The sequence below is a fragment of the Cupressus sempervirens genome, chromosome 3, assembly GCF_028749045.1.
Source record: "Cupressus sempervirens isolate cs-2001-9-10 chromosome 3, ASM2874904v1, whole genome shotgun sequence".
Taxonomy (NCBI): domain Eukaryota; kingdom Viridiplantae; phylum Streptophyta; class Pinopsida; order Cupressales; family Cupressaceae; genus Cupressus; species Cupressus sempervirens.
Genome location: NC_143120.1, coordinates 810,168,622 through 810,192,455, shown reverse-complemented (window position 1 = coordinate 810,192,455; position 23,834 = coordinate 810,168,622). Strand labels below are relative to the sequence as shown.

The window sequence follows — 23,834 nt, the reverse complement described above, 5'->3', positions numbered from 1 at the left end:
GAAAATAGAAACTTTATCTGCTCTTCTCTTACAGCTATCTTTGTTGCAAGATATTCGTCATGTTGCCTCTGTTGCATATCCATCTCTTGCTAATTTTGGCAGAATTCGTAAACCGATTCATCATGCTCCATATGATACCCTTGTTGCCTATCAATACTTCTCATCTCCTCTTGAAACCATAACAAATAATCATCTAAGCTCATGTTTACAATATGCTGAGAATGATTCTGAAAATCAGCATGACAGTTGGAAACAAACTGGTTCTTATGAGGGTTATGATATTGATTGGAAGGTTGCCAAAAAGCTTGAGTAGGGATGAGGTGGTAGTAAACGTATGGAACTTGATGGGTATTTGCTGCTATATGATTTTTTATATTTTGTTGGGTATAACCAGCAGCATATGCTTCTTGACGTGGTTGGCAGAATGTGAAATGGCGAGGAATTTAATGGAAATGAGGGTGATAAAGCATGCTTGTATGAAAAGAACATATGCTGAAAAATTCAAATAAGCAGGAATATCGTTCAAAACATTGAAAACCAGAAAAATCAGGTTTTGATTTTCCATATACCAGCACTTTATCTGATTGAAACCAATAGATATCCTTCCAGAGTCGCCTAGTGTGTGTCTTTGTTGCCTCCAAAAGTAGAAATTCGTGTTGTACACATCGAACAACAGCAATATAATGAAAATATATGGACTCAAAAAGCCCAAACTATCCCACCAAGTGTGCCAAAATTGTTATCTCATAAAAGTAGACACTTGATTGAGTTTTAAAACTCACTCACTTCGAGACACATGGAAATACTCCTGTGTCTGTCGGTTACCCAAAATTAGAGTAGATCTTCGGGTTCTAGGTCGGTTCCTATGAGATGCTTTCACTTATTTTCTCTTCAAACATAACTTAAAATTTGGGAGGGAAAGAGATAGAAAGATAACAAAATTAAAACTTAAGACAAAGGTGATGCACCAAACTTGAAATGAGATTGATACCCTTAACACAATGAAACCTTCCTGAAATAGTTCAAACATGACACAATTCTGATAACAAATTACTCATTTTGTAGATGTTAAAAAACTAAAGGATTATCACTTAGGACTCAAGATGAATCGCACTGATGACAACTCTTCCATTCGAAGGTTCAAAGGGTAGGACAATAGCATTCCCATAATTGTTATAAAGCAATATGTATACAAACTATGAAGGATTCCAGAAGAAATCACAACAATAGCTCTCTTACAAAAAAAGTGGGAACCCTTACAAATGAGACTCAAACATACTTATTCTTTTCATACTCAACTATATTTTGGAGAGCAGTAACTCCTTAACTGAATTCAGCCTCCAACACCACTTTTGAGCCCCTCAAAAATCTTCAAAAAGGGTGTAAATATGGCCCAAAAGTCATGGCCCCAAAATATCATCATAAATGCCCATTTAGATATAGTCATATCCCTCAAAAAGACTTCCCAAAGTCTCTGATATTCAATAACTCTTCAACTGACTTTCCATCCCATCTCTTCATCATCTTCCCAAAAATATCAATTAACCTTTAATATATAATAAAAAATTATTTATAAAACATTTAATGTTCAAATCAAAAATATATAACTTTTTAATGACAAATACTAATTATATTAATATTATTGAATTAACATTAAATCAAATAATATATCAATATAATATATTTTTTATTAATATTATAATTTCCTCAATTAATATTTAAATGTGTTATAAAAAAAAATTATATTAAAAGTCAATAAATATTATCGAGCTTTAAAACTAAATATTAACCAAGTGATTTATAATTATATCACTTTGATTAATAATAGTATTTACCTTAATAAACTTGGGAACTTTACCACTTTGGCACTTTGCATTTTAAAACCCATATTCAAAGGGTATGTAGGAGATTAACACGGAAAGAATAAAGGCAAACATGCCTATTCTTGCAATGATACATGAGAATCGGCAAAAAAGATTAAACTTGGAAAAAGGCACGAATACCTTTCCTCATTCACCTAAACATGTGAGGAAGATATTAGGGGTTTTAACCTAAGTAATGTGTATCAGAAACAGATCAGAATCGGCAAGGAGGAATCGAATCGGCCACAAATCGGCAAATTTAAAAAACCCTTGAAATTTAATGAGTAATTATTTCATAAAACCTTTATCACTGATTCACAAAAAATCATTTGGCTTGAATTGAATCACTGAATCACGCCAATCGCCACAATTCTTGTTAATATGGTTTTAACCCTAAAACATACTCATTTTTTCATATCATTTTTTGCTCTTGCGTGAGCTTCAGCAGCCATGGAAAGGATGAGGGTTTGGAGGAGAAATAATGGAGATCTGCTGAAGTTTTGCTAGTATTTTCAGCATCCTTTCTCCTTTGTATTTCATGTTTCAGACCTATTACATGCACATTTTGCAGCTGCCATAAAAGAGAAAATGGTTTCGGTGAGGCCTTTTGGAGATTTCAGTAGCCCGATTTTACTCTTGCTGGGCAATTTTTTTGTAGGTGGGCATTGTTTGGGCTCAATGGCAGATTTCTGGGTACTTTTCTGGCCTTGATTCCTCTTGCATTCACGCTGTTTGCCATGAAAAGATATGGAGGGGTTTTCTTGAAGCTTTAAGCAGGGAAAAAAACATTTTCATGCATTTTTTTGAGTTTGAATAGCAGATCTATCTCTGCGCTTTTGGGTGAAGATTATTGCACTTTCTTCTGTACTTTCATGCTTTGAGTATGAGCATTTTTGCTGTCAAACTTGGACATGCCGCCCTATAATGGAAATGAATATCTTTTGTACAAATCTAGAGCTCGAACTTAGCATTTTCTGGGCAATTTTTTGTTCTCATTTACTGAAGATAATCATGGTATGGCATATTTACTCATGTAAAATGTTGAAGATGTTTCACTACTTCCAAGAAACATTACCTCCAAATTTGCTTATATTTTTCTTGAATATTTTGATAACAGCTGCTCTCTATAGACATATAGGAACATGTTAACAATACTCAGAAATTAAGACTTTTGATCTTTTAAACGCATGTTTGCTTCTTGTGCACTTAAATTGCTTGCATTTCATAACCATTTGACACTCCCTGTCATAATTTCAGGAAAATAAAGAGAGATTTAATGTTACTATCACAAAAATGCACCCAACAGCATGCATTCTTTCCATTTTACTGTTTAAAGTGTTGCTACAACAGTCCCTTAAAACTAGTACCTTGGTATGATGAATAACCTGACTGATATCTGCACTTGGCATGTTACTCTTATGAGAATGCTTGAAAATATCTGAAAGCCCTGTTGTATTCTTAATTCAATGATTAGCTCATCTGATATTGCCTCTACTATTGCGTATTGATTTGGTACATTTTGCTGATAATTGCACTTTGAACAACCAAATAAGTTGTTCAAGTGTATTTCTCTGTTTGCTTTGATGCTTTAAAAACATGAAAATGACCTTTGGAAACATATTGCTGATTTTGATCTATTTACATATATGCTGTGTTTACCTATCCTTGTGCTCCTATCATACTTATTTCCAAATTTGCTACTTGTTGCTCTTATATGTCCTTTGTCCATGCACTTGATCTTTACCTTCAGTTTGACTATCAATTGTAACTCCTGCTGTCTCTTTTGATTTCATGCAATGTTTTCCATGTATATTGTTTATCCAGCATCACTGAATAATTCATTATAATGATGCAATATATAGATGCTTGCTTGTTGATGTTGATATTTAGTACTTGATCATTTCAAAATGTATTTCTGTCTCTTTTAAACAAGCTGGGATATGTTTTACTGCATAAGACAAATTAGTTAGAGAGCAGATCAGGGTTTGTTTTGGAAATGTGGATGCATGTGTGGGGTATAATGATAAGATAGGCTGGTCATTGCTTAGATCCATTGGATCTAATTCCATGTTTTCATGTGATTGCAGGAGTTGGCACTAGAACACGGGAAAACACGAACAACAAACCATCCAGAGCATGCATGGTCAAAGCGAGTAGCAACATTGCCAATCATTCAGGCAATGACTGGCCCCTATGACTCTTTATGCCCTTTTCTTTTTTTACATATGTATTCATGCTTTCAAATTCAAAACTTAAATTTTCACTTTAGCTAGTTTCAGAGCTTGTGTGAAACATTTGAACATATATGATCAATAAAGAAATAAATTTTCAGAAAAAGCTTGTCAAAAAAATCAGCTTTATGTGATGTTCTTTCTTCTCTAAAATGTAATGTTTTAGCTCTCTAGCCATCCAGAGCATGCATGGTCAAAGCGAGTAGCAACATTGCCAATCATTCAGGCAATGACTGGCCCCTATGACTCTTTATGCCCTTTTCTTTTTTTACATATGTATTCATGCTTTCAAATTCAAAACTTAAATTTTCACTTTAGCTAGTTTCAGAGCTAGTGTGAAACATTTGAACATATATGATCAATAAAGAAATAAATTTTCAGAAAAAGCTTGTCAAAAAAATCAGTTTTATGTGATGTTCTTTCTTCTCTAAAATGTAATGTTTTAGCTCTCTAGTTTATATGAAATCAAAGCTCTCATACACAAAAATGCACCTTTGATTGTCATAACTAAAGTTCTCCCTATATATGGCCAGGGGCAGAAATTAAGGTGATAGATATCAACAAGAGTGATCTTTTAAGTTTTATTTGAGATGTGACAGATCTGCGTAGATGTTTAAACAGTCAAAAAAAAATTGAGAATGTGAAATATATATAAGTGGTTAAAAAGTTTTAAAAATATATATATAACAGTGGTTAAATATATATAACAGATTTATATCAGATTTATATCAGACTTTACTTACTTTGGGTTAATTGAATGCAACAGGTAGATGCCTTCAGAATGCTTCCGATATGCAGTGACTGGAATGTTGAATGCTGACAAGAATGTGGTTTGTAATCTGCAATGTTACTTTGTTGATTCTGGGACTGAAAGTATGTTATGTCTTTCATTTGCCTTGTCCACCGATAAGAGTAACTATATATATAAAGGTGAAGGGTTATGTCCCCGTAGGGGCATGACTCTATGTGGCCAAAGGCCACGTAGGGTCATGACCCTACATGGTCATAATCAACCATTTGTGAACCATAATCACTCAGTGATTAATCATGTTCGATAATACTCTTAATGTATATCGACGGTAAGACAAATGAAGCCTGATCCCTGATCAATGATGACAATCAATAATTGAAAGTAATCCGATGTGAATCAGTAGCAATAGTAATATCAATAATGGCAATAACCTGAGGTGAATCAATAGCAGTAGTAATATATGCCTGATTTGAATCATCTCTTGTCTAAGTTATATATATATATATATATATATATATATATATATATATATATATATATATATCAAAGCATAATAGATTCAGATACTCAATATTACTTTGATTGATGCTAAACTTTCAACAATTAAGACTTGAACCCCAAGCTTTCATAGATCCAATCCCATCCGATGATGTATTCACTCTACGGAACTGTCATTTTGTAGCTTGAGATATGTTCGAGAAATCCACACCTCCCAAAAGCAAACGGAAAATGAAATACCAGTATGACAAGGATCTAGCACACATAACTATGTCCCATGTTTCATCTTTTGATGAGATCACATATACAGATATTGGTCATGTGGACATAGTGAATTTCTTGTAGAGAATCAAGATGTCTTCCAACCAAGACAAGTTGTCGATCAAAAGAAGTCACATCCACTTTGGCCTCCACCTTTCCTATGGCAGACCTCAAACCCGACTTCGTGTTTGAATGTACCAACCACTTTGATCTCAAATCCAAAATAGTAAAGGATGCAGATGAGAAAGTTATTTTTAGCTTGCATCCAGGCGTAATTGAGAACATATTCAATGATCCTGAAACTCCATATTATATGGATTTGACAAAATAAAACTCCTGCAATGCTGGAATGAAAATAAAACTGATTATCTCAGGCATGCTAATGCCAAGTGGTTGATCAATAAGAGGTCAAACTTCTCTAAATGGCATACACAAATTTGATTTCTCCCAAGAGATCAATGATCTGGTCACCCTTTTAAGAAGAGTCTGTGGTCTCAAAGAATCTAATCACTTTAAGACCTAGATGTACAAATTCACATACCTGATTCTCGAAAGAAGAGAACACATCTACTCGAGTGAAATCATTGGTACAACATTATGTGAACAATTGGTTCGTGTGAAGTGCTCCCTCTCATTTCACATTAATACATATTTGGTTTACATTACTACAACTATGGGAACGTTTTCAAGACTCTCTACCAAGGGAGACCGAGCCCTAGTTCCCATCTGGACTTACGATGAACAGCTCACTCTCACAAAAAGTAAACATCACTACAAAAGGGTGCAAGATGTATTCTATGGGCATTTCAACAAGTTGGTAACAAAAAGAGTATCAAATGAGGCATGGGAAAAGATGAATCAGTACGGATGCATATTCCTACAATTTCCAACTTTCACTTACATGACAGTTGGTTACTTCGAAGGAGAATTGTACATATTACCAAGGTATCCTACTGACAGAATAATCCTCAAGGAATTGGCAAGCCAACATCTCTCCGTCCAGTCATATCAAACCAAATGACATAGACAAGGATTCAGGATTTCTTCCAATAATCCTCTCCAAATCCGCAAGTATTCACTTATCTCAAGATATAAGACTAAGGCCATGGAGTCTAAACTTCAGCTGATAGTATTGAAGAAGTTCAAATTTAGGGCAGACTTACATTTTAGAGGTATGCATTCTAAAATGACGAGGGCATTCACCCATGTTCACTGCATGGAGGATGTATGACTATGGATAGATCTGCATAATGAGGTAGATATTATCAAGATCAATATCTTTCATAGCTACCATAACAATTTCAGCGGATGAAAGTTGCAACTTGCCTGCATAGTTAGGCAGCATTACTACGAAGAGGAGAAAGACCGACCTACCACGAGATGATCTTCCTTCAAAGAAGAACAAGTCTAAGCTTCCAATGTGAAAGGCAAAAGTTGTCGCAAGAATCCTTGTTGATACTAAGAAAACTAAATATGTTGAGATTGCGGAACCTCTAGTGGACAAGCAACACGAAGAGCTTCATCTCTCTAATTACAAGTTCGCCAAATTGAACCTAGAAAACAATCACAATAGGGGTTTCAATAGGACACCTAGAATGCAGTCTATAAATTCTGAAAGACAAACAAAAAACTCTAGGAGAAGCAAAATCAGCCGAAGTTGCAAAATGCTCACCTTCATGAGGTCATTTGCCAACAATCTTCAAAACCTGTTGTCACCACGTCACTTTCAAATCAAATGAATTGGAGGGCTAAAGAAGCTAAGAACTGGTTCTAGGAAATCATCATAGCGGGAGTCCAATCAATAAAAGACATGCTCAAGGTCCTTGACTGTATCAGAGGTATTGAAGAAAGGCTTCATGATATGCTTGCTTCCTTCAATCAAGAAACAAACACCCTAAACGAAGATCTAAGTATATGGGACAAAATACTAGAAGTTGCTTTTGATGTTTTAATCACATGTAACATCATTCCATCTATGGACATGTTCTATGAATATCAATGACTCATGAGTCACAAGGAACAAGTAATGGAAAGACTACTACCGGAGGTCCGAGAAGCCCTTGAAAGCTGCCAAACTGTGGAAGTTGAGATCATGGGTGATCTAAAGTTGATGGAATGCAAACCAAGTACGAGAATTTTTTAGGCAAAGAGGAGATCACTTTAAAATTCACTGACAGGATCAAGGCTGAATTCAAATCAGACAATTTTGGAGCACATAGAATGAATAAATTCACGACATACAAGTTTACAACGAAACACCTATTGGACTCCATTGCAGAGAACTATTGGATTGTCAAAACTTGTCACACAAATATAGTAAAGCTTGATTTCATTTCACTAAAGATGAAAATTCTTGATCATCCTTTGCTCCATGCTTGTATTGCCAAATATAAGGCTTTTATTGACAATCTTTGAGATTGATTCAATGTTCTCCAACATTTTCTTTATATTTTTAACATTTCAGCTTAGTAGTTTCAAAAGATAGATTGTATGTAATCTGATTACACAAACCTTCAATCATGTAATCCAATAAATCTTCTTTCCTCGTTTGACTTAGTCAAGGTGGTTCAGTTTCTCCCACCTTTTCGTACATTCTCTCAATCTTTTGCCTATATAAAGGAGCGCCCCTCATTGTAAATATCATCTATATTATATGCAAGAGACCTCCACCAAACATGTGTAAACATAACTGTGATTATGTAGTGCAATTTTGAAAATAAAAGTGACTACAAAGAGCATTTTGTTTCGAAGTTGTGTCTAGACAACAATGTGATAGAATCAAATTGGAAGCTATGACTGCAATTTGAGTTTATTGTCTTTTATTCATGGTAATCTTGTATGTATTTTAGAACATAGTGACTACGGGAACCAATTAAATTTGAAGTTGTGATTGGGAGCAATTGTGCTAATATAGACAACAAGTTGTGACTTTGGTTTATATTACCATCTTGTATTTGCAAGGAAACTCAGGTGCAGAAACAGATTCCTACACTAATCCCTTAAGGAAAGTATTGTGCAAATTCTATTTAAATCCTTACAATTTCAGATTCGATATTATGTAAACAACAATATTGTACTCAACCATGAGTATAGAAAACAGATAGAGAAAGAAAACACAAACACAAAAATATTCCAGAAGGGAAAAACCTTTCGGTAAAACAACCCCACCCCTCCAAAACCTGCACAATGTATTATCTTCAATGCAAAGGTTACAACACACTTGCAATGCAAGTTCTTTCAGGACATGGAAGACAAATCCAATTGCAACAAAACACTACCAACAATACACCTTCACTCTCACCTATCTGCAACCCTAAAGTCACTTATATCATGCGCTTTCCATTTTCAAGTGTACAGTACTCAATGATCAATTGCCACATGTCTTCACGTCTTCACCCATCATCATATCTTCCAAAGATAGCTCTTACATGTCATAGGAATCTGTCATAACCGTTTCAGTCATGATCTCCTTACACACTATTCAAGATGTCGACACATGCAAGTGGAGTGACACATCAACATGCCAACTAGACATGTACACTCACACTTAATTACATTATTTGCAAAAAAATACATTTACAAAACAAATAATAACAATAGGAATTATCATAGCTTGAGACACCTTATTCCTAACATTCTCCCACTTGTCGAATACCTTGTAAGAGCAACAGGAACATAACAGGAACTAACTGCTATAGGCCAAAAGGCCCATAGACTCCGAACACCATTTGAACTTCACTGTGCCCACTGGTTTCATCAATGCATCTACAACATTCTTTACAGTGTCTACCTTCTCCAAATTTTACCTTTCCATCTTCCACCATGTTTCTCACAAAGTGAAACTGCACATCAATGTGCTTTGTTCTAGCATGGAAAGTTGGATTCTTTGCAATGCAAATAGCACTCTAACTGTCGCACCAAATAGTAATCTGTCTTGCATCAACATCAATATTAGAACACAATCTCCTAAGCCAAATGGCTTCCTTACAAGCATGAGTAGCAACCATATACTCTGCTTCTGTAGTGGACAAAGCAACCACAAGTTGTCACTGACTCATCAAACTGATGGTACCACCAAACATAGTGAACACATAAGCACTAGTGGATTTCCTGCTGTCAATATCACCTGCCCAATCTGAATCCACAAACCCACGAACACAAACTAAATGCAGAGCTCCAAAAGAGTTACCAAGATAACAAATGGAGTAATCTGATGTACCCCTCAAATATTTGAATACTCGTTTCACTACATCCCAATGTACTCGTCCAGGATTAGCCATAAACCGGCTCAAAACTCCCACTGCCTAGGCAATGTCTAGTCTAGTACAGACCATAGCATACGTAAGACTCCCAACTGCACTAGCATAAGGTACTCTACTCATGTCCTCCACTTCACTAGGAGATTTTGGACAATCATCTACAAATAACTTGGTTCCCATAGAAACAGGAACACACAATGGTCTACAATCTGCCATGTTAAACCTGTCCAACACAGACTTCACATACTTACTCTAACTCAACCAAAGTATTTTGTTAGACCTATCTCTACTGATTTCAATACCCAAGATGTACCTTGCTGCCCCAAGATCTTTCATCTCAAACTGTGTTAACAACTAAGATTTAAAATCAAAAATCATACTCGTACCCTTCCCAAACAGCAACATATCATCAACATATAATGCAACAATAAGAAGGCGATCATTTTCAACTCTGAAATAAACACAATGATCTGATTCCGAACTTAGAAATCCAATCGACAACACAAAGGCATCAAACTCAAGGTACCACATCTTAGGAGATTGTTCCAAACCATACAGAGACTTCTTTAATCTACAAACCAAAGATTCTTTACCTTTAACAATGTAGTGCTCAGGCTGTGACATATAAATCACTTCCTCCAAATCACCATGAAGGAAAGTTGTCTTCACATGTCTTCACATGATCAATTGCCACATGTCTTCACATCTTCACCCATCATCATATCTTCCAAAGATAGCTCTTACACGTCATAGGAATCCGTCATAACCGTTTCAGTCATGATCTCCTTACACACTATTCAAGATGTCAACACATGCAAGTGGAGTGACACATCAACATGCCAACTAGACATGTACATCACACTTAAATACATTATTTGCAAAAAAAATTTACAAAACAAATAATAAGAATAGGAATTATCCAAAGTTGAGACACCTTATTCCAAACAGTATTCGTGCAATTTATTAGAATAATAGCTAATAAATCATCTACTTCAAGAAGAATGTATGCCCAAATAGCAGAGATTTTTCTTATAAATTAGAAAAACTAGACATAGATCTAAGACGGTACACTTTCAATCAGCTTGTGAGTTGGTGTTTGGTATCGGTATCACTGTTTCCAACTGTTAGATAGAAGTGTAGTTATAGAGATTAATCTTGTCCATTACTCATTCCACACATAAGTGGATTCTTTCTTAAAATAAAAGGAAAGAATATCGGTAGCACCCCTCTAAAATATCTCTTAACTTCTTGCTTGCCTTGAGTTGGTCCGAGGAACAGCGAGAAGGGGGAGCCTTCCCTTTAAGGTAGGAGGGACTTTGCCTCACACGTTGTGGCTTGTAACCCTATTTTGCAACTAAATTTGCACAATTTGTTAGTTACAAAATATCCACCAAGATGTTTTTGGAGACTCTACTGGGGGACGATTGAATTTAGAAGTCTCTTGCTTTTGCTTGAAGCTTTATGTCCTTGTGCTGATTTGTGCTTGAAAATTACAAGCTATCACACTGGAGAATTTTAAACAAGTTTATTTGCAGAAGAAGCCTTAAAATTCATCAACTTTTGGGCTCAACAAGCTCAATTTTATTTACTTACTAAAATTCCTTCTCTTTCCCGAACTACAAGTTTTCCTCCTTCCGAAAAGAGGTCATCCATTCCTAGTCAAAATTCGCAATTTTTCTTCAAGCCTCTTATTCTTGCTGCACAGCTAATTCTTGCTACTCATATCCCAACTATTATCATTATGGAAACCAGTCCATGGGGAGCATCTTTTGGCCCTCTAAATCTTGCAACACCTTTGCATTCACTCACCCAAGTTTCCCATAAGAAATTTTCCAAATTGTACAAGTATGGAAAACAACACCCAAATGAACATGTCAAGGCTTTCTAAATTGTTGTGGGTGTTCTTGGTGCTGAATACGAAGATGTCTCTGTAAGGCTCTTTATCAAGACTTTACAATGCACAGCAATTGATTGGTTATACAACTTGTAATCTAAATCCATCATTGATTAGAATTATTTGAGAATTAAATTTCTTAAAAGATTCAAGCCAACGAAATATGAACATGCACTCCTAGCCCAGCTCACTCAAATGAAGAAAGAGGGACAAGAAGTAATGCAAGAATTTATTGCCAAGTTCAATAAGCTAACCAATCAGATTCCAACTGCTTCTAAACCTACTGTTCAGAATTTGAAGTGTTTCTTCATTAAAAGTCAACTTCCAGAAGTTAGTTACTTGTTCAAAAGGGTTGCTCCTGTGAATCTAGCTCTTGCATAAACTTTGGTGGAGAAATACTTCGTAAGGATTCTAACCAATTCAAGAAAAAATTTGTTTATGGGATCTTCTTCATCATGTTCAATTGATGCACTAATTCAGAAACTAGCAAATGAACTTCTTGCTCTCAACAAGCAAATTTCTCAAGTATCGTCTCTTGTTCCATATAAGGATATACCAAGGAAGCCATATCCTAATGCTTCAAATAATTATGCAACCAAGAACCAAAACAAGCTTCTTCCTTCGGAGACGCTTGCACTTGAAGCACCACCGATTAACTTAGCTACTAGTCACTATGAAGTGTATCCTAGCTATGATACTCAAAAAGAATATCCTTTCAAGGATACTTCTGCTCAATATCATAAAGATCACCAAGCAGCTGACAACTCTACCATTTTGCGCATTCAATACAATGATGAACACCATGAGATGGATTTTGCACAAGCATACGTGGTCATGACACATTCAAAATCAAAGTTTGCGCAATAAAGGGAAGAGGCTAAAAAGAAGCCTGGTGCTCCTCAATTGGTCATTACCATTGTAAAACAAAAGGGGGTCAATGTTACCAGCCCTACCTAATGACCAAATTAAAAATCAGGTGTTGATCCTTCTACTCGATCGAATGTTTCAAAGCCTAGTATGCCTACTACCACTAAGCCTCAAGCTGAAAATTTTACTTCCTCCTTAGCTAGTTCCATTCAATATTTTGACATTATAGATCATGCTAAGAGATCTTAAATCCAAATGTTTGAGCAAGAATACCTTCAAGCATATCAAGTTCAATTGCATAGGCTTACTAAATTTGTCCAGGAATCACAACCTTCGCAAATTCATGTACCTGCCCCTAAACGTAACAGCATGCCAAATAACTTAGCCACTATTCCATCCTCAGTTCCAGGAAAGATTGAACCTTTCTACCTTTCCCTGTTGGTTAATGGGTTCAATCCAAGTAATTGAGTCATAGATTTCCGTGCTTCTAATAATGTCATGCTAGCTAAACTGGTAGATGCTTTGGGACTAACCTTGACTAAATCCTTTTGTAATTGCTATTACATGGAAAATAAACAAGTACCCCTGAAAAGACAAGTCAAAGACACTCAATTTGCCTTTGCATCCTTCCCAAACAACAAGATCAAAATGAATATAGCTGTAGACATACTTGCTTCCTACGGTATGTTGCTTGGCGACAGTAACTGTAAAGACATGGGTGGTGAGCTCAAACATGGTTATCACCAAAGCACGAACACTTGTTAAAGGTGTTATGCAAAAGTTGCATCCTAAAAGACCTAAAAGAGGAAACCAAGTATGTTGTGGTCAAATCTAATGATCCTCATGCTCAAATTCTCTAAGTCATCTGAATGGGTAATTACTATCTGCATGTTGACAAAGTGTCAAATTTTGCTAAAGACTCGACAAGTAGCTCTGGAAGTTCCTCCTTTCTTTCAAATGCTGAAAGATTTGCTTATGTTAGTGAAGATCCAAAGGAGGTTATTAGTCCAAATCAACCACTTATTATGGTTGAAAAAGATTGTTTCTCAAGAAGATTCTATGGGTTTTCTTGAAGAAAAAATTGTTCCTATGGATTCTCCTAAAGCAAGCACTAGGAGTTCTAATGAAGTTTAATCATGGAATTTAATGGTAGTTGTCCTTCTATGGGATCCAGTGCAAGAATAGTGGTTATTTCACCTCAAGAGGAGCTTTTCCCTTATTCATACAAGTTGTAGTTCTCTAATACTAATAACATGACTCAATATGAGGGCTTGATATTAAAAGGAAAGGAGAACATCCCAGAAAGCCATATGAGATCAGTATGCACATCCTGTATCCAATGATTTCTTAAATAAATTCTAAAATGCAAATACAACTACATACTAATATGCCACAAAAGCGATAACAGACATAGTTCATTTAAAGGAAAATGCTTACAAATCCAATAAATTTCAGCACCATTACAACATACAAGTTTAATATTCTACAATCATGAAACTAGAAGAATGAGACAGAATAGAAAACACAGATATACATGGGGAAAACCATCTAGCCAAAAACCCCACCCTCCAAACCATCAAACTAATGTATTATTTAGCAAAAAGCTACAAAACATTATCAACCTCCACATGGAGATTTACATCTTGCTCCATCCTAAGAAAATCCGGTAGCATAATGCTATCTCATCTCTCTTACATCTCTCTTACAATTTCTAAAGCGTCTACATTCAATGTATTTACAACTTATTTAGAAACTTCCTTTAAGAACAACTCTTGCATAAAAAGCAAACCAAAGACGAAGATAAAGAGCTTGATCACAAATTTATTGTGGTTGCCTTGCAAAAGATTTATAATCATATTACTGTGGTGCGCACGTATTTCAAATCAAAATTTCTAAGAGTTCATTGAAAACAATTCATTTAAAGATCTATATAAATTCCATGCATTCCAATTAGACTTGATAAGGTATTCGGATTCTTAAGATCATTTGCATTATTTCATCATCACTGTATATTTTTTAGTTCTTGCTCTCTCATCCTGATGATGAATCACTTAGTGTGATTCGAAACGTTGATGGTAAAAAATCCCAACACAATCTAATCCAAAAGCAATTAAGAACAATTTTAATGGATTGTGGAAATCTGAAATCTAAATGTGATATTAATTAAATTCTTGAAAATAACATATCATTAAAGTGCAACATATCATATAATGTCTCACAAGTAAATTTATAAGTAAATAGTACCATAATCTTAGCAGATCATAAGGGGGGACACTAGAGTGGTATCAGAGAATGATCTTACCATCTTGCAAGAAAAATTTGAAGACAAGGAGATGTATTTCGTTTGGATTGATAAGATAAGATAAGATAAATTTATTAATGTCCAACTAAAGACCAACCAGCATATAAGGGACTGGGACTAGTACAATATGGCAAAACACCAACAGGGGGAAACACAAAACTGTGCCCACAGAAAAAGCAAGAAAGCAAAAGAACATAAAAGAAACAAGCTAAATACTACTCACAGACGAGATGTAGTCCAGAACAAAAGGCTATGATCTACAGGGAGAAGGTGCCCTAGGTCGCTGCCCCTGGAGACTATTGAGAAACGTGTCGCTATTGAATGTGTCCTCTACAAGGTCTCACAAATCTGGTTTCACTCAAAATAGTGCACAAAGACCACTTCGTCTACAGTTCACAAGTGTAAAGAATGAGGTGAAAAGTTCCTCATGAGTTTGTCGCGATTGGAATAGAAGCTGAAGACTATAATCTCGATGCTGCAAGGTCTCCTAAAGATAAAGTGCCAGACACCATTGGTCAGTGTATCTGAAGAATGAAGAGAGGGATCTGCACTCCCTAAACAAGCAATTGAACCTCCCCCTGACCTTATAGTAGATTGGGCAAGGAAAAATGAAATAAGTCTCATTCTCCACCTCGCCAAGGGGGCAAAAGCGGCAAATCATGTCCTCTCTATCAATCTGGCCGTTTGTTTGTATACGTAGCCGATCATAACCCACTTTAAAATATCTCAAGGAAATGCGAAGGGCATGATTCCAATGACGAGTAAGATACTAAGGGCACCTAATTACCCCGTCCTAGATATCAAATAAGTGCTCAACATAGAAGGCCATCCTCAAACGGAGCCCCCCCAAAAGGGTTGCTCCAAATCGTCAGAATATACGGTCTGTAGATGTCGAGTCTAACATGCTCGTTCAGCTCCTACTGAGATAGAAGTAGGTGAGCTCGAGCATCTAACGAGAACTAGAAGTGAGGGAGGCGATCCATTGCAATACTAATTGAGCCAAGAAGGGCAGAGGCTAAGTGAACCAGAAGCAAGGCCTGCCATCAAAATCAAACATTGTGATCCCCTCTGAAGAATAGTAGGCCAAGTAGGAATATATGTGGCAACCCTCAACAAATTCAACGAAGCTCTGAAGCCAGTGAAGAAACCAAATCAAATAAAAAATAGTCCCCAGTATAAAAGGGTGAGCCCCAAATTCCGCCAAAACGATGTTGTGAGGTTTAGACCAATGACATCTAAGAATGTGCTAAAGAAAGAGAGTCTAAACTCACTCAAAAGAGGCCCAGTCTGACTCCAAAAGGGAGTGACCCCACACAAGAGAGCCATAGAAGACAATCGGTCTAACCAGAGAGTCCAAAAGCGAGATCTTAGTCATGATGTCCTAGAAATGGTAGCAGAAACACTATCTCTCAAGCATAGCAACGGAGTCGAGCCCCTTACTAACCCCAGGATGCATAGCTTGTCTCAAACTGAAGCGAGGCCCAAAGAACTTGACCCCCAAGTAAGTATATGAAGATGTGATCTCGATCTCATTGCCCTGAAACTAGAAATGGAGATGCGAGGTCTTCAAACAATTGAACACCATAACCCAGGTCTCCCCCAAGTTAACCACTAACTATCGTGAGTCACAGAAGGAGACAAGCCTATCCAAAAGTCTCTATAGACCCTCAAGGGAAGAAGCTAGGAGGACCACATCATCAACAAATAAAAGAATGGAGATCAAGACGTCGTGTAGATAGCAACCATCACTAGGGAGCAAGAGATCCCGAAGGAAGAACTCAAACTTGTCAATGTAGATACCAAAAAGAGTGGGGGAGAGGAGACAGCCCTGCTTCACCCCAATAATGCTCTGCATAGGATCCAAAAATCCTTCAAGAGTCATGAATTTGCCAATAACACTCGTATAATCTAATAATAGCCATCAAGAGAATTTGGGAAATCCCAATCACCCTAAGCCTCTTAAAGGGAGTCGCTCAAGGAATAGAATTAAGGGCTTTGCATAAGTATACGAAGCAATAATAGACTTTCGCAAAGCGGTGTCAAGAATCCTCAATAATGGTCTGTAAAGTCAAAATGTGATCCATGGTCTAAAAATCTGTGTGAAAGCCTGCCTGCCCCCTAGCCCGACATTATCCCTAGTCAAGCTCTCTAGATAACATAGTCTTCAACACAGTGGCATAGAGTTTGGCAAAGGTTCACCCAACCATAATGGTCCTATAGTTGCTAGTATTTGAGGCCGGCTTGGACTTGTCAATTGGATAGATAATATTTCATGACCATGAGTTCGAGAAACTAGTGCATACCACCCTTTTGAAGAGCATTGTGAGGAAGGAGCCCAGAACTAAAATACCAAGCTTGAAGAGCTCGTCCTGAAACCCTTCCTCATCCGATGTCCAAGTATATCATAAAGCGTGGAGGTGTGAGAAGCGAGGGAGCTATGATCGAGAGTGAAGGGCGAAGGAGGATGGCAAGGGAATATGGTGCACCAAAATAACTCCAAGGACTGCAGAAGAGAGGCATAGAGGGCTCTACACTGCAACAAGGAAAACTTTCGCTTCTTGTGGCAAAGATAGCGATAATATGCAAGCCTCAACTAAGTGGAAGAGGGAGAAGGAGTGGAGAGAGCCGAGCGAACCGAGCGATGAAAGGACTTGCAGTCCTCATCAAATATTGTTGATATATGATATTAAAAATAGGCATCAAAGTGTGACAGAAGATCATTCCTCAAATAAATATCATGATAGTAATTAACAAGCACAAGTTAGAGATAAAAATACTAATCAAGATATTACCATGAAGAAGTGAGAAGTCAATAGAACTTTGGAGATTCTCGACCATAGCCACGACAACAATTTGAGCATTCATTAATGTGTAAGTTTATTTTCATTATTATTAATAGAAAACTAAAAGGTATAAACTAAATAAAGAGAGAGTGGTAATTAAGGGAGAATTACCTATTGTTAGCACCTTCCTAAGGCCGCAATTACAAGAAAATCGTGAGGGTGCCCTATTATAGCAGCATGTTAGGGAGAAGTAGAACAATGGCAAGAGCACCCTATTGCTTTGTTATTAAGCAAGAATTGCTAGCACACACTATTACAGATTGCAATAAAGGGAGAATGGTGAAGGACACCCCAATGTAGTGGCAGTTAAGGGAGAACCATGGTAGGGACACCCTGTTGTGTTGTGAGGGAGAACTGCTAAGGGCACCCTATTGCAGAAGTAGTTGAGGGAGAACCACTCTCCCTCAGACACCCTATTACAGTAGTAGTCAAGGGAGAACTGCTAGTAGGGCACCCTACTCTATTGTGATTATGGGACAAATGCTAGGGCACCCCACTATAGGAAATAGATGATATTTTTAGAGCCTTAGGATGAGATAAAGTCTCTCCTAAGGATTATAAAGGGGGGTAGTCCTAAAGGGTATCCATAGAAACGTAGGGCGAAATAAAGTCTTTCATCAGCACTTATCAGGGGTCAAAACAATGCACTACTAGGAGAACAAAAGCACGACAACAAATCAGATAAGTTTATCATTTTGAAATATTTTTAAATTAATGATATGATTAGATATTTCAAGCCAATAGTTTATATTTATGAATCTATTGCAACTTTAACCCTAAGTTGGCATTACTATTTTAGGATTCTTTGATTCGAAGCCAATATTGCACGTCAACACTTGCATTGGAAAGTTTGAATTGCTTAACGACAAGCAGTTTTGGGAAGGGCGGACAGCAACATCCCCTTCTAGAATGAAGCTTAACAAAAGTAATAATAATATAAGATTATAGAATTAAAACAATAATATATAGTTATAATCATAAATGGAAAACTTGGACTCGACAACAACTCGCCAAGCTTCCTAAAAGTTTATTTAGGACAAACTCGGCCATTTTTCTAAAAAAACTCAGGAACCTAAAACAACCGCTTAAATTTAATTCAAAATACATTTTTTTGCAAATTTCAATGAGAAGATGCATCTAATGAGTTAATTAAAGAGAACATAAAAGAAACAAGTAGAGTTTAGATATATATGAATGCATAGTGGGTACAAAATCACATTCTCTCCCCTCCTCAAGCCTTTGATCGTACAATAGAAAACTGGTGTTGAAAAAATCAACCTGTTTTGTTGGTGTTGCCCAAGTTTTCAAATCCACGAGTTAATGGCGGAAAAACTCGCCCAACTAAAAAACTTGGCGTGTTAGAAACTCACCAAGTAAATGGCGAGTATGCCAACTATGGTTATAATTAAAATTATAACTATAGTCATTACAATAATGATAATCAAATTAATAATCACTAAATAATAAAATATTATTATATAAATAACAATATTAATAGATATATATAAAAATATTATAACATAATCTATTACTAAATATATTATTATTTTTATCAAATAGAATATAATATTACACCAATTGATATATAGTGATGATACAACATAAATGAATTCTTAAACAAATACAATTAGATAAGATAGTAATATGTATATACATATCTTAAAGACAATTAGACTTATGTATTAAATAAAGATATCTATAATTAAGCTTAAGAAATTATCATTTCCTAAATAAACTGCCAGGCCAATTAAATAATTAAAAATGGTTGTGGTTATCACCAAAGAGGCACATTAATGAATAGATGTGTCTATGAAGAGACCACCCTAGCATCATATTTATGCAGGAGAAATGGACAATCGGAAAGATTATCTAAGTCAGAAATTACAAGAGCATTGAACAAAATCTGGAAAAGCACAGAAATCAGTAGTAAAGGATCTTAAGATTAATAACGCACACACAGTAACAACAGAGAATGAAATGCAAAGGATTGTGCAAGCAGTCTTGGACAATGTATGAAGTAACAGTAAGATGGACATGAAGCATCACAGACAAAATGAGAAGTATCAGCATAAGAGAGTTACATGAGACAAGGACTAAATAGACATCTACTTAGTTTCCGATATGGAGATTTGTGGTTATCATACATTCAATGTTGTTACCAAGGAAAACAAATTTACATCAATGAGGAGAAACACTCAGTCAGGGCAAAGAGCTTAAAGGAGGATTCCCTGTATGAAAAGGAAGATCCAGTCAAGAGTTAGTATGCAGGGAGGAAAACAAAGCCATCCATTAGCGGTTAGGAGGAAAAGGGCATTTAGATAATTATTTTATTCAATCAATAGAAAACATAGAAAATGACAAAAATAAGAAATGCACCACAGAAGGTAAAGAATTGTGTCAAAAACTTACCATGCTAAATAGTTGATGAGAAACTTTTAGGCAGTGACATGCAAGAACAAGATATTGGCCTGTGAACGAAAATGGGAATTAGAAATGGAAGAAAGGGGAAAATATAATCAGAAGTGAATAGAAATAATAGAAGAAAATATATACTACAGTTGCTAACAATATCAACCACGAAAAATATGGATAGAGAACTGTACTTGACCTTTATGATTTCAGCAGTGGAAACTAGAAAGCATATCTCTTATGAATGAGTGAGTCCATCAAGCATACAATAATATGACTATTGAATATGATTGACTCAACCAAGCACCAGATTGACCAAGATCATACTATAACTCAGAAATTTTTTAAAACTCCAAGTGGGTTACAATCTCCACTAGCATAGATGACTTTACCAAATAGATCGCATGATGATAAGAACTTATTAAGAATACAAGGTTTCATGACTATTCCTTCATATGAAGTTAGCCACAGATCAGAACTTAATAAGGTTAAATGGATGTCGAACGAATTAGAAGTCATCCTACGACTGAATGCATGGTCAGAATATGTAACCAAGATTTGACAGTTAGAGATACTACGAATTAGAACATCATAAAAAAAGAAGGGAAAGGACATAAGAAGAAAACATATACACAAATATTGATGGAATATGACTTATGAAAAGATTGTATGCAAATGATAACAAAGATAATTATTACTCGCATTCAACATAGAAACATAACTATTAGAACTCTAAGAGAGATTGTCATGTACATTAAGCTTTCATATACAAAACATCAGAGATCATAGTGGTCATTAAGTATAAATTAATTTGACAGAAAACCAATCCTTAGTTTTATATCTAATTATCTAAATCAAAGATACTAAGTGGTATTGATTTTGATACATTGATATATCATTGAGATTCTCTTACTAATTCACCTGGTTATATTGGAATCAAGAACATAATCCATAAAAATGATAAAGAATTCACAGTAGTTGTACCAAATTTTTGAGTTATATTACAAGGGGACACTACATTTTGTCTGTCATACTTTTAGTTTTTGACATTTGGGTATCATACAAAGTGTTGGGAGCATTTAAGCACTTCTTCCATGCTGAACCAAAAAAAAAAATCCTTTCCTTTCTGCTGCAGGGGCATCTTGCATCATAAAATAAAAGGGGGCATGAAAAATAAATAAAAAATAACAAAAAATTGAAGAGAGAAAGTGACAAAAATTGGACAAAAAATAAAAAATAAAAATAAAAACAAAATAAAAAATTGGAGAAAAGAGGGAAAAAGGCATTTAATGTTTGTTGCCAAGTGGATTTATGGCTTGAGTGTTTGTTTAATGTAACATCCTAGCCCGACTTGTGGCTTGGTTTGGTATAACTAGAGAGTCTTGTCTTGTCATTATTCAATTCAGCATAGCGTAGCTGAGAGGAGTAAAGTTAATGAGCAGGGCTAGTAGTTGCGGCTTAGGAAACAAGAAGGTTTCTTGGTGGCTTGCGAGCCAAGTTTAGATTTTTCTTGGAGTTCTCTACCAGATTGTGGATCTGGGCTAGCTAGTGGTTGGATCTTGTAAGGTCTTGCAGAATTACTATTGTATTTGCTTTGTATTTGGCCGTAACCTGGAAGGCCTTACAATCAAGCATGTTAAATGAAAATCTTATGATTCTATTATGAGAATTGGCATTGTTGTGGATCTTAATTTATGTGTTATTATTTATATTTCATTGTGTGGTTAATTATTGGGGGTTGGGACATCTCCTTTGGGGATTCTCCTGCCTTGCACTGCATCAGGTATCAGAGCAGAATTTGATCTTGTGGTGGATATTTCTTTCTGGAGTCTCAGATATCTTTGTTGTGAGGTAGTAGATTGTGGTTCTAACTCACAAATGCAGAGGACTCATAGATGGGTTTTGATATAAAGAGATGGTTGCGAAGATGGACGCTTGATCTTTTTGAGTGAATATTGGAGTTGATTGGAGATTTGTTGCAGAGGGTTTGCGAAGATCTTGGAAGATGCCTCCGAGAAGATTTGACCTTGGGATGATTGCAGATCTCTGTGACATGCTAGAGAAGAAGATTGTATAGACATCGACTCGGTTGGAAGCTAGTTTGACTGATCAAGTTAAGGAATAGTTGAGTTTCACGGAGATTTTTGGAGCTAGAGTCTACGAGTCTGGAAGAGAGTGGTGTGGCCGGTTAAGAAAATTGTTTAGAGAAGAAGACAAATTGTTGTTGAGGAAAAGGTAAGGGACAATTTCGCTAAAGCCAGCTAAAGAGGTATGTGTGGTTGGTTTTGTTGATCAGTTTGTGCAGTCTGATATGAAACTTGCAAAGCAACTTGTGGTCGTTGTTGAGATACTTGAGCTTACCGATGTGATTCCTAACCTTGTTGAGACTGGAAAAGGGGATTTGTTTTCATGATCAGTTGTAATGTCCCTACTTGCAAGGGCTTATAATATTGTCCTATTTTTTTCCAAGGAATCAATTTAAAATATTATCATTGCAATATTTAATCAAAGATAATTCTTCATTTATGTTCATATCCTATCCAATACATTGTATCTATAGTATACGTCATTCGGGGATTGGATAAGGAGACCGCACTAAAGGCTTGACAGAACCTTGGTCCTCGCCTTTCAAATGAGTGTTTTCCATCCCTCACCATACCTCAGTCCCTGAACATTGTGGTGGGGTCCCATAGCTCGATAAACCTAAGCCCAAGAGTCGATATATTCCCCCCTTGCCTTAGGACTCAACCCTACCCTCTTATCCACCTACTTCTTACTGATTATCATAATCTTGAGATCTTTCTTGAATCATTATCTCTTCTTAATTAATTACATCGATTAGATGTTTATTTCTTTTATTTAATTATGTCAAATGAAAGAAAACGATCACTCTTATTACCTTGGTATTTTTATATAATTATGTTACCTTCTTATTATCATAATTGATATTAAACAATATTTAAAATAACAAATGTTTACCTTATTACCTTTTTTTCTTTTCCAAGAGTCACAACCTTTCATAATACAAATCCTTTGAAAGTCACAACACTTATAGTTATTATCCTTTCGAAAAGTCACAACACTTCATAACTAAAATCTTTTGGAAAAAATCCCAATACTTTATAATCACAATATTTTTGAAGAGTCACAACCATTCATAATTATGACCCTTTCGAAGGTTCACATCCTATCAATATCATTCATACCTTTTCAAAAAGTCACTTCTTTATTTTCTTCATAATATTACTTTCCTCTTCCATTTTTCCTTTTTGAACTCCTCTCTTCTCCTCTTCTTTTTTCCCCACTCTAAAATAAACTCTCCTTCCTTTTATATCTTTATTTTAAGGAATCATGTCTATTTGCTAAATCTCTCTTGACTTTTCATTAGGTTTAGTTAATTTATACTATTCTATGTTATATTATTTATTTACTTACTTGTGTTTATTATTATTTATTATTAAATTCTATTTAGAAATTTAATATACTTTCTACAATATTGTCTCTTGTATTTTATTTTATTTCTTTCTTTACTCATTGAAATTTTATTATTTTTTAATTATTTAAAATATCATACTAAATATTATTTTATTAATAATATAAATTAAATAATTATTATTTCATTGTTTTATATTTTAGTATTAGTTTAATATAACTTTA

General features: G+C 35.6%; 1 protein-coding gene and 1 long non-coding RNA gene across 5 annotated transcripts in view; one reads left to right on the top strand and one right to left on the bottom strand.

Annotated features, from left to right (window-relative positions):
* Positions 1 to 23,834, bottom strand: part of LOC149569269 (uncharacterized) — a 103,343-nt gene that overhangs the window by 19,730 nt on the left and 59,779 nt on the right. For all 3 annotated transcript variants that reach the window (XM_089817722.1, XM_089817721.1, XM_089817723.1), the window contains one exon: positions 20,178 to 20,236. In XM_089817722.1, the coding sequence (XP_089673848.1) occupies positions 20,178 to 20,180 (3 nt within the window). In that variant the 5' untranslated portion in view covers positions 20,181 to 20,236. The remainder of the gene's footprint in view (positions 1 to 20,177; positions 20,237 to 23,834) is intronic.
* Positions 1,895 to 5,243, top strand: LOC149569270 (uncharacterized). 2 transcript variants are annotated; one of them, XR_016361742.1, is made up of 4 exons: positions 1,895 to 2,146; positions 2,311 to 2,555; positions 3,950 to 4,039; positions 4,860 to 5,243. It is a non-coding gene; the product is annotated as an uncharacterized LOC149569270 (long non-coding RNA). The 2 variants fall into 2 exon arrangements; XR_016361741.1 differs by lacking the exon at positions 1,895 to 2,146 and having other exon boundaries at positions 2,176 to 2,555.